The sequence below is a fragment of the Sander vitreus genome, chromosome 17 (genome assembly GCF_031162955.1).
Source record: "Sander vitreus isolate 19-12246 chromosome 17, sanVit1, whole genome shotgun sequence".
Classification (NCBI taxonomy): domain Eukaryota; kingdom Metazoa; phylum Chordata; class Actinopteri; order Perciformes; family Percidae; genus Sander; species Sander vitreus.
In genome coordinates this window covers 23942803-23961218 of record NC_135871.1, presented here as the reverse complement: position 1 = coordinate 23961218, position 18416 = coordinate 23942803, and the positions used below count along the sequence as shown (strand labels likewise).

Here is an 18416-nt window from a genome sequence, read left to right as displayed (position 1 = left end):
TTTTTCTAATCAAGCTCCCCTAAACATAATAAATAGTACATGCATATGCAAGACAATACAACTTTTAATTTAACTTTAAATACAAATTTAAATTGTACATATCTAATGTAAATATACGTTTTCTAAACCATAAATAGGAGTATTTATTATGATTTTCTCCATATTACCTGAAGAGCACAACTATTCACAGACATGCTGTTGTACAGCGCAGCCTCCAAGGAGTACAGTACTTTATAACAGTACAAACAATGGAGGCAGTGTAGGATCAGAGTTGTAGTTCAAAGACAATAGATCATATCTAATCTGGAGAAGCGAGTATATGATGATCTTGTGAGAAAATGGTGTGCTAAGGAAAGCAGTAAGAGCTGAGGAAAAAGGTGGAGGTGACGTATTCTTTAAGTTCCAGATAAGAGTGCAGTGGAGTGTATGGAGGAGAAAGATTGGGATTCAGCAGGTAGAGGTGACATGAGGTCTTACTTTAAGCCAGGGGATTACAGTCTTTGATGGAAAATGTGGAGTTCAAGTATAAGAAGAGTATTAGAGTGTCAGTAATAAGATATAACATCAGCCATTCTGGGCCTTACTAAATATGAATGCCTACCTTACTACAAGAGGAATTTTCTGTTTTTGATTAAACTTGGATTTCTTTACTGATTTGGGGACAATGCTTCTCATGGTAACAAGACCAACTTGCCTTTTTAATTTGGGGACAACAAAACATGGACATATGTACCATAGTTGCAGAGTATCAGAGGCTGTTTGTTTGTGAAAGTATTTTTTAACACTTCTTTTGAAGCCCTACACACCCATGGCTCACCCAGGTGTTTTCACTTAATCAGCTTGATTAGGTTTCTTCTCAGTGGGTGCACAAATTGTTCCTTCTCTCTCCTGCAAGTTTTCTTGCACCTGTTAGCGCAGGGCGACTTATTCCTTATCATTCTTATTGGGAAATGAACTTTTGGTAACCTCAAGTAAATCCCATAGCTCCATCAAACCTGAACCTGAGCGCAGAGCTCTAATCAGCCGGAATGATTGAAAACAGCTCTGCAGGCTCTTTGATGAGCTTATCAATGTTCCTCAACATAGAAACACCTTAGTTTCCTGAGTCATTTTACATATATCTATATGTTTATATATGTTTATGCTACGACCATCCGTTTTAATGATTCATCTTTGTTTCTGTGAAATCATGGTTTTTCTGTTTGTTTGGTACAGTAAATACATATAAACAATTACCATTGAGCCTTAGCTGTTGTTGCTATGGAGAAGAAGCCAGTCAGAGGCTCAAATCAGAGCTGTAGCAAATTCAAATGCTTTGTCATTGTAATTCAGAAAGGAACATTGCCACATAGTTGGCAAATACATCCAAAATTAACTCAGGATCTGAAACGTGTATTTATTTAATAAGTATATAAAAGTCTAGGTTAGACTTGAAAGGGGAGATAGAAGGGGAATGACATGCAGCAAGTCGGAGTCAAACCCACAGCCACTGCGTCAAGGAGCAAACCTCTATATATGGGCTCCCACTCTAACAGGTGAGCTACCCAGGCACCCAATGCCATCCAATTTTCAATGTAACAGACAAACAGCTCACCCTTCTGGCTTGAAAAAGCCCACGGTGCAGAAACCAAACTGCATCACCAACTTTTTCTTAGTGAGCTGCACTTCTGTATTTCCAAGACAAACTTCTCTTACTTTGACTTGAGTAGCACTGAACTCTGGCAGCACTGTTTACCCTCAAAAAAATGATTTCCCACTCTTCACTCCTCCGCACGACACCATACAAAGCAGAGAATAGTGACTCACTCTTTCACATAAAACCTTGGATGAAGCTGTCATTATGGGGCAATTATTTTAAAGAAAAGTGAGTGTAGGAAATGAATTGATTCTTTCAGAAGCAAGTCCCGCCTCCTGCTGTCTCACAGTTGGGCGGCTGTCCTTTCTTCAGCAGCTCTTTGATTGCAGCCCTCCACCGTATTGTGAAAAGGGGGATGTAATATTGAGGCAATTATCTTAAATAGGGTGAAATTGACACTCGTACAGTGGATAATCACTCTGCTGGGTGGCAATCATGTTCAAAGGCCAGAGGTGCTGATCGGTGGCCTGATGCACACTCTCAGAGACAGCTGTGTAAATATGTTTGCATTGTTTTGGCACCAATTACATGAGTGAACATACAAATGGCATGTTTTCACATAATAATACATATAATTCAATACACAAAAATAGGTAGGAACCTGACGTCAGCAGGGGCTAGAGGTAGTTATCATTAGTTGGATCATTCTATCATGGTTTAATGAATAAAATAACATAACAAAATAGCTTTTTCTTTTAAATTCTGTGTATTGCTTCATTTATCAGATGATAATTCGATATATGCCTATACAGATAACCAGTGGTGGAAGAAGTATGTAACTTAAGTAAAAGCAAACAACACAATCGTGTAAAAATACTCTGTTACAAGTATAAATTGTGCATTAAAACTTTACTCAAAGTGGCTATATGTAACTTTCAGTTTGTGTTGATTCTAGCGGCCGCTTTGGACAAAAGTGGTAGTGTTTTTACCACACCTGCTGTCGTCAAGGTCCTTTCTAAACGGTGCTGTATTGCCCACTGTATTACCATTGTTAGTGTTACGGGGAGGTCATATAGTTGAGATGAATTTTTTGACAGAAAATCATTCATTTACAATAAGAGATAATGTTACAGATGCGTCGTAGCATTTCAAGTGTTGCAGACGGTAACTTAGTCTACTTTGGATGTATCGTGAGTTAAACCAGGTATCACTGTCACTGTGTCACGAGCCAAAGCAATAAGAAGTTGTTGTAACAACCAACGTAATAATAACTAAGATTTATATATAGCGCATTTCATGAAAACCAAGAACGCTTTACACAAGTACAGGGGGACAAGGGAAAAGAAAATAGTAAGCCAACACAAACATGGAGTAAAGGGGAAACCTCCGCGCTAAATGGAAGGAGCACATAATTATATGTTGGCTACTGATCTACAACCACATTGTACAGTTATTTTATGAATGAAATAGACATATTACATTCCTGAGGGCCAATTCGGGGTGGGTTTTGAATTATTTACAATCCCGTAATTGTCTCCATCTGTTGAAAGCCCTCCCGAAGTTGACTCACATTATCGCCATTGTCGTTCACTTTCCCTTTCCCTTTTTAGCTTTTAGTTGTTCTTCGTTTAATTTCCTTCTTTTCTGTGATGGCCCTGCCCCAGTATCAGCCATAACTACAACAGATAACTTCTAAAATAAGAATTAGGCCTATATAAAGAAATCTCCTGCTTAATTTTCCCTGGCCCAAAAGTAAAGGTGGGGCTAGTTACTTTATATAGTCTACTGCTGGGTAGTTTGTGAATTTCGCTCTTGGAATAAATTAAGTCCTAAAAAGTTACTTTCCACCACAGCACATAAAGACACACACACACACACACACACACACACACACACACACACACACACACACACACACTCTTCTTTGTCAGTACAGTGACAACGTTTTTACCCATGCTTGAATATAGTTTATCTTACAGGTTTTTTTTATTGCTAAAGCACAGTGGGCACAACTGGAGCTACATGTGCTAAACTCTAACTACAGTCTGCACCGCAGCAGTTCATGTGGACCAAACTCTAGTTCGTTTTTCACTGCTTGAACACAGTTTTCAAAACTCTACACATTTATCCCATGACTTTAACCACAATGTGTACAACACTGTGGATTTACAGCACTTTCTTAAAGTGCCCATATTATGAAAAAAACACTGTTTCTGGGATTTGGGGTGTTATTTTGTGTCTCTGGTGCTTCCACACACATACAAACTTGGAAAAAAAAACAACCTTCATGCTGTTTTGAGTGAGATACGGGTTTCTGAATGTGTCCTTCAGTCTCTGGGTGAGCTGTTCAAAATCGTCAGGGCTTTTTACGTCACTAGCCAAAACGAGGTGGCTAACCGTAGCATGCTAGTGCTAGCATGCTAGCTTGTTCTGAACGGCAAAACACTGCTACAACACACACTAGTTCACCATAATCTACAAAAGAACTACTTACATGTCCCTATTCTGCAGGTATTCCACGCAAAGTTGGAAGTGTGCCCTCTTTTAGAAGAAGTCTCCCAGCTAATCCTGCCTTGTACTACTGAAGTTGTAGAATCAAACAGCTAGCTAGCTCATGTAATCCTTACCTAGCTACTGCGCGTGTGCGACTGCCAACAAAGATGTTACAGCAGTGAGAGGTCTCACTCTGTAGCTAAAACAGAGACCTGAACACAGGGTGAAAAGAGGAGCTGCAGCAATGTGCTGTACGACAAAAATATGGTGTTTTTTGAAAATTAAACCATGTAAACCAATTCTGGTACAACCTCAAAATACAATTATGAACCTGAAATTGAGCATAATATGGCCACTTTAAAATACTAACACACTGCTGTCAAAACTGTTAACCACACATTCAAAACAGAATAGATTTCAGTCTGGTGCCTACCAAACACTGCTGATTTCAGTTTGAGCTGAAAGCCTAAGCAGGTGTCTTGTTTTAGACTAGTTAGTGAACATATACGGTTTTTATATAGAGAAAGCTCAGAAAGCCTTTTTTTGTATACAAACACCAAATAAGAATGAAACAATTATACACTGTACCGTTTGAGAGAATCAGGTAAAAGAGCAAAAATACCAATATGTCCGGGTAACATGTCTGAGGTTACATACACAGCTATAAAAACAAATGTGAAAAACACTATACCTTTACTACAGTAAAACTTCTTCCTTACTGTTTTTCAGAAAGTAATGAAGTGAAAGCAATGGAAACACCTCAGTCATTTGTATTTAGAGATGATGCAGACATCCAATGTGATGAAGAAAACTTGCCACATGATGCTGGAGAGAGGCAGAATTAGTCACACTATTCTTTGTTACTGTTATGCACCTTTAGTTTTTTCAAACAATCAGTAATTCCATAAACTACTAGAGACAAAATACTATATTGAAGCAAAGTGCTGATTTTCATTCCTTCTTGTTTACCTTACGTAAAAATTGGTATTTTACATAAAATCTATATCTTTTCTTTAAAGAAACTATTGAATGGTGTGAAGTCACTTCAATTGTTCAAACTGTAAAGATGAGAAAGTTTGTAATGTCTGTATTCGTGTTTGATGCTTTTTACTCTCAGTGTGTTCTGAGTAACAGTGTGTGTTATCTCAGTGAGGATTGTTAGTGTTTGGCTCCACTGAGCCTGTTTTGAGACGTGTGAAGAGTTGTGTTGCTTGGAATGAGTTTTGCAGGAGATGTGAACTGTTTAGTTCAGGTGACTGTTGGTAGTGTAGACTGTAGTTTCAGTTTTGCACGTGTGGCTTCAGTTGTGCCCAGTGTCGTTTAGCAATTGAAAACAAACTGTAACTGATATCACACTGTATGATCCTCTCAGCAGATTTCTTCGCTTTCATAACGTAATTTGCGCTGTGTGAATAATTAACATGCACATTTCTTATTTCATAACCATCTGTAAACAGGATTTAATTGCCCCACCCTCTCCCCTCACGGTTCTTCTTCCCTCATCAACTTCACCTTTATCCTGCATCATCTCCTCAGCATCTTCACATTATATTCATCTTGTTTCCTCTCCTCTTGATGTGATAATTTATATCAGAAGAAGGGGGGAGGGTGGGGTTTTATATTTACTGTCACTCAACAGACAACCTCTTGGAAAGATCTCCCTAATTTGTTTTTCCTCTGATTGTTTTGCTCCCGGGACTGAGATCTCATCAGACAGGCACACACATTTCCATGTTCCGTGCATGCGAGTGTGTGTGTGTGTGTGTGTGTGTGTGTGTGTGTGTGTGTGTGTGTGTGTGTGTGTGTGTGTGTGTGTGTGTGTGTGTGTGTGTGTGTGTGTGTGTGTCTGTGTGTAAATGCAGCAGTGTTTTAGAGGGGAACAGAAGGTGATGTTAGGTGTTGTTTAACAGGAAATTAAAACATGAAGGAGAAAATTAATGAAGATGGGCCATTTGAGAAAATGAGCAGAGGAAGAAGGGTGAGAATGAGAAGAAGGATATTTGCTCCGTTGGTTTTTTTTATACTATTTTATTATTTTCTTGTTTATTATATTATATGTGCAACGCAGTGCTGCAACTAAATATACAACAATATCCACGAGATCCAAAAGATTCACAGATTTTGTTTGATTAAAATTCCATACATTGAATTTTATTTTTTACTTTTTATAAATTATTTTTTACTTTTGTGTAGCAGTATCTAGCTTTTCTTGAGAAAAATATTCTATAATGATCTAAGACTTAGATCATTATAGAACATTTTTCACTTCACTTAGATTCTAAGTGAAGTGTATTAATAATACACCTTCAGTGTGATTGTATGATTATACTGTATAAACTGAAGGGCTACTTGGTCGGCTACTTTGTGCGGGTCTATATATATATATATATATATATATGTATATATATATGATCTTCTACATGAAATATGAATATTACAAACAAAAAAAGCCAGATACAGAAAACCCAGTTCTTCTGTATTCTTCTATTTTTCAACAGGCATAGTTCAGGCGCCTTGTTGTCCTCTGAAGGACCCTTCATAATTCCAACATGGCGGCGTCCATACGTGTGTGCTGTGCCCTCCGCATCACACTCGGAGGTGAATTATTTCTCTTTTTTATCCCCCACAGATTCGCTTAAACATCTCAGTGTATATATCGGAGTATATTCACTTTATTTATGTTTAGATGCGTGACTACGTGGTTATGGTCAGTTCTTTTTACGTTACTCTGGCCCGGGACAAGCCTGTCGTTGCTGCAGGGCTGCCATAAAACGGCACGTCCAGAAACTAACTTTAATTTCAATGCAGTCAGAAAATATGTATTGCATGTCGTTAAGAATAACATGAAGGTGTTTACATTTTAGACTTTTACGTAAAAAAAAATTAATTAAACTCGCTGTCATTGTGTCTGTTTTACAGGTTGATTGTTGCTCGCGTGTGTTAACGTTAGTGCTCTCTAATCGTTATTTAATAAGTTCAACGTCATTAAATGTTAAGGTCATAATTGAAATCTCAACTTTTATCAGGCTTTACTTTCCTCACTCCCTCCCTCCCTCTGTACTGTGTTAATGGGTTGTGGGAACCAAGTGAGAGACCTGGGAGGTGACTGATTCTGCTTAGCTTATGTTTTTTTTTTTTTAAAGGTGCCCTGTCACACGTATTTCATTACTTTGTGGTAATGTCTGAAGTTCTACCATGGACTCTGTAACATGCCTTGGTTACCTTGTTTCAAGCCATTCTAGTGTGGTATAGGAAGACTCAGCTCCATTTGTGCCAGTTCTCATTAATATTCAACAAGCTAAGCTGCTTGACTCTGATTGGCTAACAGCTAGCCAATGAGAGCCTGGCTATCAGCATCCTTTGCCCAGCGCAACTGGGTGAGCTCATGAATAGTAATGAGCTCAGGCAACACCACGTCAGACTGACCAGCTTTTGTAATTGGCCTGATTTCTCCGCTTATTTCTTTTCAGTGGCTAGAGCTGACAGAGGAGGTAGCAATTCATTTTCACATTCACGGCATAACACAAACACATATGGACCTAATATATTTAAAAAAAAAAATTGTTTTGTGTGGCAGGGCACCTTTTAAAAAGTCTCGGTGCTTGTAAGTATCGACCGAAATAACCAGGTACCGATTAGTATTGAAACTTCTTCAATCAAATGATACCTGCATTTGATCCTTTTTTGTACCTAGATCTACACATTTTTTTTACTATTTGTATGGTTTTGCTCGTAACCAATCAGCACTTGATTATTGGATTTAATGCGACATGTGATTGGCAAGCGACGGCAGCTGCTAGTGGTGGTGTAAGGAGAAAAAAAGATATCAAATGAAGTACTCTATCGGTATAATTATTGTACTGGTGTTATACTTTTCTAAACAATGCCCAGTAGCACAATATATTTGTAGCGAGCTACATGGAAGAAGTCAGAAAGTCAGAGCTACTGAAATCCAAAGCAGTTTATTCACTTTCTAATAGGGCTGGGCGATATGGAGAAAATCAAATATCACGATATTTTTTGACCAAATACCTCGATATCGATACCGCAACGATATTGTAGTGTTGACTACTGGTGCTTTCACAAAATATTTACACAATGAGATTTTTGATAAATAATCATTAGTTACATGGATATAATGAGTAAGTGGGTAAAGGCAAATAATAGAACAGTTACAACAGTCTGGTAAGTCTGTAATGCAGCCTTTAAAACCAGGAAAAGACAACACTTATGCCATATTATGATATTACGATATCCAAAATCTAAGACAATATCTAGTCTCATATCACGATATCGATATAATATCAATATATTGCCCAGCTCTACTTTCTACACACACTCGATACACAGATGTCGTCAACCTACCCCAGTGTCTCAGTCATGGTAAATAAACATGAACACTAAATCAAGACTAAAACCCAGGTAACATAAATGCATAACGAAAACACAAGAGAACATCACTTACATACTTAAACTAGGACAGGAACCGTTAATAGCATTGTCCCATGATCCTTTGCACTGCAATGCAGAACAGTCATCACAACGGCATCCTGCCGGCCGTTACAATATCGTTTTTCTTATCGTCATCGCGATATCAACTGCAATAAACACATCGCGAAAGGCTGCGACATATTGCGAAAGACACTCTGAGATTTGATGTTAGTTTAAAGAAAATATCAGTAGAAAACTGCACTTTAAAATGATGTTTTTTTAGTGTTGCCTTTTATATTCAATTCAATGTACAATGTGTTCAATAGAAGAATATTGGATTTTTTTCCCCTTTCGTTTAACAAGCAATACGTTGTATTTTAGCAGAATACTGAAAGCAGCAGAAACGCAGAACTGAGTACACTTTAATATCTATTTATTTATCGCATGTCATTTCGTTATCGCGATATTCAACAACATTATCGCATATTGCAAATGTTCCTATATTGTGCAGCCCTAACACCCAGCCCTAGTCAGCATGATGCGTGATACAACTTATACTTTAATTTGTCATTTTTCAAGTTGAAGTACCATTAAATTGGCGAAGCCTGATGCTTGCAGTTGTGAAGAGTGTATTCATAGCTGTGATGTCTCTCTCCCGATGTCTCTCTCTTTCAGGTGCAGCACCACTCCGTACTGTAGGGGGAGTAGTTCAGGTATCCCAGTTGGCGAGTCGAGCTTCAGCTGCCTCTCTCCAAAGAACCCCTGCACTTCCACTCTTCCCTGCAACAGCATGGCAGCAAACCAGACATGGCAGCTTCTTCAACAAGTGTAAGTACATGGAAAGATTCTTTCCGAAATTCCTTGTCCCCATGTTGGAGCAATAACATCATAATTTGCAGCCCAAAGTGACCCACTATCCTTTTAACCATTTTTATTTTATACAATAGCTTGATTTACAAAAGCACCTGTGAGTTGTGTTCCAATGATAATTGGCCGTTTATTGTTTATTGTCTCAAGTGCCTGTTGCTAAGTTTGGGTGGTTGGCCGGATATCATTCTTTGTTTTCTTTTTTTTTTTTCATTCATTTTCATGTTTATTTTTGTGTGTGTGTGTGTCTGTGTGTGTTTACAGTGACGGCTGAGGAGTTGTGGAGAGGTGTGTTGGCGGAGTCAGGTGCCGGAGCCAGGAAGGGCAGAGGGAAGAGAACTAAACGCAAAGTTAAGAGAAACCTGAACCGAGGACAGAACATCGGAGAAGGTGAGGCATAGTCTGTGTCCGTGTGGACGGACGGCGTGTGTCCGTCCGCCGAGTGTCCGTCCGCCGAGTGTCTGTCTTTCTTTCTCTGCAGATGTTTTTTTTTCTTTCCCGCTTTCTTGGGTGCAGTTCAGAAATTAGAAACTCACAAAATCCACCAGTGTAAATCTTCCTGGAGGTCTGTTCTACACCTTCCAAATATATATTAAATGTCATTAGTTGAAGTTGATTGATTTATAAAACCGCTATACTAGGGAGAGAAATTACCCTTCATTCACTCTGCTGTCCTCTTTATTCAGTTTTTCTTTGAAGAGTCTTAATTCAGTCTCTGTGTCACAGTCTTGTCAGTGTGTCTCTTCTCTCCTTCCTTTTCACTTTAACTAAATCTCTCTAGTTGACCATGCAGTGTTTTGTTTTTCTGGGTCAAAATTTTAAATGAAAACTTTTTTTTTTCAAGTTTTGGTCGTCTTTTTCGACACTTTTGTCGCTTTCGCCCCCCAATGTTTTTGTCACTTTTTCCGATGTATTTGTCGATTATTTTTTTTCGGCACCTTTTGACGTTTTTTTGTGTTTTTATTCCCCACGTTTTTGAATCTTTTTCCGACATCTTTGTCACTTTTTTCAACGTTCTTTTATGATTTTTTTTCCCCTCAAATGCTCGAAAATCGAATAAAACACCCAAATTCAATGAAAGTAGTCAACTGATCATTTATTTTACTTATAAAAAGCGTTTTAGGGAACCCTCCATGTTACTTTATTTGGTTGAAAGAAACCCAAATTTCTGATACTTCTTGAAAATGAAGTTTTTGTGAAAAATTTAGAAAAATATAGAAAATGAAAAATTTGACCCGAGGACAACAGGAGGGTTAAAAAAAAGTTTAAAGATGTCTTCAATGTATTTGCATATGCAGCTCAGTTCAAAAGAATGCTGCTTGTTGTTGTCGTCATGCCAACAGTAGCTGTTAGCAAAAACTAAGCTTGTGAGACTCAGCTGGACTTTGATTAAGGCGAGACACGGCAGGCAAAAACATCGTTTTTTTTTTCCACTGGTCAGTTTTGAGATATTGGGATATTTGTCTTCAATAACATGTCTTCTTTCAGACTTGTGGTGGGAAAAAAAAGTCAGAAATACACATTTAGGTCTTTATTTTACTACACTTTGTCTGTTTGCGTCTGTAGATTTCTCCTAAATTCAACAAAAGTTGGCGTCTCTCTCCTGTACAATTCTGTCGGATCCAAATATGGTCATTTCCTTTTTATCAGCAACCAATCGTGAAAGTAAAAGGGGGGAATTTAACTCTAAATGCGCAATCTCATTGGCTGGCGCCAATTTCTGACAACGTGATTCGTTCAGAATCGTCACGTGGTACGCTTTGACGTTTCCTGGTTTGGTTTAACTTTCTGCGGGACCTTTTGAGGGAATGAATGAAAATGACTTCACGTCAGTCATCGAAAAGAGTACAGCAGTTGTCACTTGCAAGGGGGAAAAGGAAAATTAATGATGGATTACCCGGTGAAATGCCCTCGGGAAGCGCATCTGAACGTAAGCTGTCGATGGGAAACCGGGGGGGTGGTTTAGATATAAGCCAATCTATAAATAAAGGTGAAGCGAACGCTACACAACAGTGGCTGCTTGTTCATGTTACGCGATTGAATGAGTTGATTAGTGATTTAACTTGTCCTAATTGTGGTATGTCAGGGCTAAAAATGAATATAGATCCACAGAATCATGGGTTCTGTAGCAGTTTATTGCTCGAGTGCTGTCTGTGTAAAGATGACAAGTACCGCAGGAGCGTGTACACGTCTACGCGACTTCGAGATGAGTCCAGGAACGATGTCGCATTTGATGTGAATGTGCGAATGGTCCTCTTGGCACACGAGTTAGGATTGGGATATGCAGCTCTCAGAAAAATCAGCAAGTTGTTGGGGCTCCCTGGCCTTCACCTTAAAACTTATCAGAGGCACGGCAAGAGAGTGACAGGTAGGCTATGGAAACAGGGTTGTGTCAGAAAAGCAGTCTGTAGAATTTCTAATGTCAGAAATAGCCCAATACGTGTGGCTGTTATCACCTTGTAACACATTATAACATTACTGTAACAATATTTGTTTTGTATGGATGGAATAAGGATGTATTTATAAGAATAGAATAAAGTGCCATCTCATTCATTATGTTGTGTTGCAGTGGTCAGTTTTACTTTTACAGTACAGATTTTTGTGTACTGTATCTATAAAAACAAAACAAATGAACAGTTATTTTTACAATACACATTTCATTTTTTCAGCAGAAATTGAGAGGGGTCTGGAGTCACTTCACAGGACCAGGGAGCAGGTCAGGCAGGCCTATGCGGATATTGATGCAGATGTGGCAGAGTTGCTGATAGAGAATGCAGATGCAGTCATAAATATCAGTGTGTATTTTGATGGCACTTGGCAGAAAAGAGGGTTCACATCACACTATGGGATCGGGGTGTGCATCGATATTTTTACAGGACTGGTGATCGACTTTTGAGGTTCTATCCTCCTATTGCCATGCGTGTGCCCTTAAAGAAGCTGCCAGGCATGAAGGAAAGATTACACATGAGGAAATTGACAGCTGGAGAGAAACACATGACTGTGCACAACATTTTAGGGGCTCAAGCAAGGCTATGGAGCAGGAGGCAGCGAAGAGGATGTGGGCTAGAAGAGGATGTGGGCCAGGTCCGTGAGTCGCCACCAGCTGAGATACATTCAGATGCTGTCAGATGGGGACAGTGCTGCATTCAGGGAGGTGGTATCCCTCAACCCATACCCTGGGCATGAGGTAGAGAAATTAGAATGTATCAACCATGCCCATAAGCGTATGGGCACAGCACTACGCAAATTAAGTGCTGAACGCAATTTGGAGGGGAAGGGTCTGGGAAAATGAACGGCCAAAAAATGTAAAACATTACAAAATTATTACAGGGGGGCAATTGTAAATAACCAGGGTTCCCTAGACAAAATGAAAAATGAGATCTGGGCTGGTCTCCTCCACAGCACGTCCTGTGACGAAGTCCCCTTGCACACCAGGTGCAACCTGTCCTGGTGTTGGTATAGGAGAGCGGAGGAAAATGGAGAAACTCCAGAGAGCCACAGGCTCCATGCAGGAAACCTTTTGTCTCGGGAGGTGGGCCAGAAGCTGATACCTGTGTACCACCGCATGTCAAGTGACAGCCTGCTGCAGCGCATGCAGCATGGTGGCACTCAAAATGCGAATGAGTGCCTCAACTCTGTTATATGGGCTCGCTGTCCAAAAACAGTTATTTGTGGGTAAGAGTAGGGTTGAGGCAGCCGCAAGTATGGCCATTTCAACTTTTAATGAGGGGGCCTCTGCCATGCTTGCCATCATGGATAAGCTTTGGCTGGAAAGCACTGTCGTTACCGTCACCACCATCAGGGAAACAGACATGCTGAGGATCACAAAAGCCATCCAGTCTGAGAGTGCAAAACGTTGCAGAAAGACTCTGAGCACACCTGAAAAGCTGAAAAGGCATCAGGAAGAGAGGGCTGAGGGGCCTACATATGGTGCAGGCATGGAGAGCTAGGCTTTCAACCCTCATGGGTGAACTTTGTGTTCTGTGTGGACATTGTGTGTTCCGATGGACATAGAAGACTAGAGTTGCAGTTCTGATGATAAGTTTGTGGTTCTCTGTGGTTAGTTGAAGGTCTTATTTGGCAATGTTGTTTTATTCAGTTGTCATTGTTCATGGTCTACCTTGTTATAAACATTTACTTGGCCAGTTGTTTTGCTTGTTAGCAATGTTTTCATATAGAAATGTGTGGAATTTTACAATATAAATCTTTAAAGCCCGTTTTCTCAAAATGACTTTTCTCTCATACTCCAAGTCTGAAATCTCCACTTGTATACCACTATATACAACAAACTTTCCAGTCTTGTACCTAGTTATATTAGGAAGACATTTACAGAGGGATTTGTAAGTATATTATTCCTAGCCTGATTTATATAACATTTTATTCCAAAAAACATGGCGAAAATCAATTTTTTAAGGCTATTGACAGTATATTCTAATTTACAGGATAATAAAAGTAGATATCCATAAATCCCTCTGTAATTTTTTCCCCATCTAATATGTGAACACAATGAAAAAATAATTTTGATGCTGGCTTTATCCAATACTCAGATTTTTTTTTTTTTTTTTTTTTTTTTTTTTTTTTTTTTATATGCAAATTAGCGCATATTAATTAGATAATGCCTAATTTGCATATTTAAACATTAAATTACAGAAAACATAATACATTTTCTCATCTTAATGTAAGTAATCAACTGGGAGAGTTTCATGGTGATATCTGCTAGTTAAAAATGTTACCCTATTCACCCGTAGTGTCTCGCCTTAAGCAAAGCAGGTTTTAATCTTTAATCTCTCTTCAAACTAATTTTCTGAAAGCTGCAGACACCCTAAACTCAAATACATCTGTGGGTACCTCTGTTCATTTTTTGTTATTCGCTACCCTCTCAGTTCTCAATGTACAAGAATAACAAATATAGACTTGCAAAATGATTGGTACAGTATATTTTCTTCTCTTGTGTTCCTCATTTCCCTGATGTTTTTTTTTTTGTGTCCTCTTTTCCTCTCTCCTTCTATGTCTTTACCCACCAGGTCGTGGTGGCTTTCTGTGGCCTGGTCTGAACGCTCCAGTCCTGAAGGATGGGAATCTGCAGACCATGAGTCGAAGAGGCGAGAGTGAGCAGCAGGAGATGCAAGCTGAACTAGGTACAGAGACAGAATGCACTGAATACATTCAAACACAGGCAGACATGCAGTTTTTTGATAAATAATCTCCAGTAATGTAGATGTAATGACTAAGTGAAAGTAAAGGCAAATAATAGAACACCTAGAACAGTCTGGTAAATTCATAAAATGACATCACTTTACTGTAATGCAGCCTCAAAACCAGGAAAATACAACACTTATGCCATATTCCATCCATCCATCTTCGTCCACTTATTAACTTTTGGCAGGAAGATGAAACGCGTCACTTATTTGCTAGTCTATATCCACGACGTTCCACTTCTGGGATTGCTCCCGTGCCGCCAGAAACTTTGCCGGGTTTCACTGTTCTGCCAGATGTCCGTTACCTTCTGCTTTCTTTGAGTTGGAATTTTAAACTCCGGTGGATTAATGAGGACTATGGTTAACTGCTCCTCAGATCTCTGCAGGGTAAATCCAGACAGCTAGCTAGACTATCTGTCCAATCTGAGTTTTCTGTTGCACGACTAAAATAACTTTTGAACGTACGCGTTCCACCAAAACAAGTTCCCTTCCTGAGGCTATTTTGCAGCGGCAACATGGCTCTGTCCAGCGTTTAGCACCACCCAAGACGATTGTGATCGGTTTAAAGAAATGCCAATTAACCAGAGCAGGTTTTTCTCCCATCCCAGAATGCTGTGTGGACTAGCCAGACCCTCCTCCTGTCTGGCAAAGCGAGACTACCTATGTGCACACGCACGTGCCAATTAATGCATGAGATAAACAAAACTGGGACTAACTCATAGGAAAACAGCTCCACAGTGCTGCTAGAGGTCTACAACTCCACAGGGAACCTTTACTTTTGAGAAACAGAAACACACACACAGCACCACTGGTGTGAGATGCCAATTTGTCTCCACTGTGATGTCAGTTGTTAAACCTAATTACACAGTTGATTAGACAGTGACAAATGGCACCTTTGGTGTTTATAATGTGGTGCTCCTTGAAGTCAGTGGTGGCCTCTGTGTGTTCTTGGGCTTCAGTGCTAAATGTGTCGGTTGTGTCTTTCTGCAGTGCGTCAGAGGGATGAGTGGGAGAGGAAGAGGAAGATGAAGGTGAAGAGGGAAAGAGGATGGACGGGAAACTCTTGGGGGGGCATCAGCCTGGGCCCCCCTGACCCTGGACCCAACGGAGGTAAACTAAGATGCAAACGCTCCCATGGTGTACAAACATGTAAACTAAACGTCTGTGTGTGTGTGTGTGTGTGTCTGCAACATTTAAGCCAGATTTATATATCTCGGTCAAGCTGTAAATGGCTGTAGTGACAGAAAAAGAAGAGATGGATGAAGCAATAGAGGAATAATAAGGGGTATAGGCTGCCCTGAGAGTGAGAAAGAGAGTGATAGTTCAGTATGGTGGCCCATTAGGACTGATGAAGATGGGAATGTGACTACAGTGTCAAGTAGGACAATTTCCTAATTTAGAAAGACATCTATTTCTCTGTTTCTCCTCAATTCCTTTCTCTGTCACACTTTCTGTCTCTTTCTCTATCTCAGGCTTTTTATTCTCTCTCTTTCTACTATCTCATTTTTTTTCTTTCATTCCCCTCAACTCTCTGCCCTCTTCCTTCTCTTTGTCACTCCCTTTCCATCTATTTTATAATTATTTCCGTTTTCCTTTCAGTGTTACACTCAGTCTACCTCATCTTCTGTCTGTCACCCTTTTTTTTCTCTCCTATCTCCTCTTCTTTTAATCTCTTTCCTCCCACACACCTGTTGTCTTTTTTTCTTCTCAGATGCCATGCATTTCAGATGCCATGCAAGGCAACGTTAGACACAGAAAAGAGCGTAGGCTGTAAGTAGAGGTGTGTCTCCTTCAGGTATCTCACTACTTTCTAAGCATAAAAACAATGTGTAGCCCCTCAGGATTTTACAAAAGGCCTCAACATAATATTTCCATGGTCTGATAACAACATGTGATTTCAGGTGCTGCCTGGGCCCTAGTAGGGAGGCACGGGAAATTCTAGGTTGCTTCATCTGTAATTTAGTTAAACTAGGCAAATCTAACCAGATTTCAGATTAACTTTAAATTGCAGGCAGAGACAAAAAAAACGGCACCAGTGAGTTTGTCTGACTGTGTGATTCAGGAAGAAATACAGTAGACCTTTCTCACTGTGGACATTCTGACTCATGATAGCAAGAAAATCTATATAGCCCCTGGGTGTCGTGGTAGAAAAATATAGTACTGAAAAGAAGTGTATCAACACTGTGTTCCCACCACCATCCTTTCAGTCCTGTCTGCTGTAACAGGAGGGTTTAAAGGTCCTATGACATGCTGCTCTTTGGATGCTTTTATATAGACCTTAGTGGTCCCCTAATACTGTATCTGAGGTCTCTTTTATATAGACCTTAGTGGTCCCCTAATACTGTATCTGAAGTCTCTTTTTATATAGGCCTCAGTGGTCCCCTAATACTGTATCTGAAGTCTCTTTTATATAGGCCTCAGTGGTCCCCTAATACTGTATCTGAAGTCTCTTTTATATAGGCCTTAGTGGTCCCCTAATACTGTATCTGAAGTCTCTTTTATATAGGCCTTAGTGGTCCCCTAATACTGTATCTGAAGTCTCTTTTATATAGGCCTTAGTGGTCCCCCTAATACTGTATCTGAAGTCTCTTTTATATAGGCCTTAGTGGTCCCCTAATACTGTATCTGAAGTCTCTTTTATATAGGCCTTAGTGGTCCCCTAATACTGTATCTGAAGTCTTTTTTATATAGACCTTAGTAGTCCCCTAATACTGTATCTGAAGTCTCTTTTATATAGGCCTTAGTGGTCCCCTAATACTGTATCTGAAGTCTCTTTTATATAGACCTTAGTGGTCCCCTAATACTGTATCTGAAGTCTCTTTTATATAGACCTTAGTGGTCCCCTAATACTGTATCTGAAGTCTCTTTTATATAGACCTTAGTGGTCCCCTAATACTGTATCTGAAGTCTCTTTTATATAGACCTTAGTGGTGCCCTAATACTGTATCTGAAGTCTCTTTTCCGAAATTCAGCCTTGGTGCAGAATTACAGCCACTAGAGCCAGTCCCACAATGAGCTTTACTTATGATGTGCCATTTCTGTGTCTGTAGCTTTAAATGCTATTGAAGAGCAGAGAGGGGGGGCAAGGTGGAGGGTGGGGGTGTGGCCTTGACCAACTGCTATGCTTCACTTGTTTGCAAGCCATGATGTCTCTCTCTCTCTCATGGGTGGGCCAAACGCTCTGGGCGGGCAAAGCAGAGAAAGGGGAGGTAACCTTGCTCCTTATGAAGTCATAAGGGGGAGATTCCAGATCGGTCCATCTGAGCTTTTATTTTCTCAAAGGCAGAGCAGGATACCCAGGGCTCGGTTTACACCTATCGCCATTTCTAGCCACTGGGGGACCATAGGCAGGCTGGGGGAACGCATATTAATGTTAAAAAACCTCATAAAGTGAATTTTTCATGCCATGGGACCTTTAAATAAGGACTTTGGGTTGAAGGTTGAATGTAATGTCTTATTGTAAAGTCTCTGAAGGTGCATCTCCAGTATAATCAACTTCTCATTACAAACCCTGAGGAACCCTGTGTTAATTCCACCTGATTCACTGACGGAGCTGCTAGCCTCCTGTTCCCAGCCGTATTACCTGTTTAAATCTTGGTCATTGCTGTCAGAATTAAGTTTATCCCATTTACCTCAAACTGCTGACAGTTGAGGGATGAGTCTCTGTAGTCATGCTCCCTCTTCTTGTATTGAGTCTCTTATTTGCTCGTCGTTTGTTCGTTTCTTTCTTTCTTTTCCTTCTTTTTTTTCTTCTCATTTCCTCTTGATATTTCCTCTGTCTTGTTACCATGCTAACAAGCTCTCATGCCATTAAATCCTCTCTCTCTCTCTCTCTCTCTCTCTCTCTCTCT

The 18416-nt window shown here is 39.8% G+C and overlaps 1 protein-coding gene across 1 annotated transcript in view; it reads left to right on the top strand.

The window, feature by feature from the left end:
* Positions 1–6597: 6597 nt before the first annotated feature.
* Positions 6598–18416, top strand: part of mrps5 (mitochondrial ribosomal protein S5) — a 29747-nt gene continuing 17928 nt past the window's right edge. Inside the window, exons 1-5 of the mRNA XM_078273419.1 lie at positions 6598–6667; positions 9176–9328; positions 9632–9757; positions 14392–14505; positions 15556–15675. Of these exons, the coding sequence (XP_078129545.1) occupies positions 6619–6667; positions 9176–9328; positions 9632–9757; positions 14392–14505; positions 15556–15675 (562 nt within the window). The 5' untranslated portion in view covers positions 6598–6618. The remainder of the gene's footprint in view (positions 6668–9175; positions 9329–9631; positions 9758–14391; positions 14506–15555; positions 15676–18416) is intronic.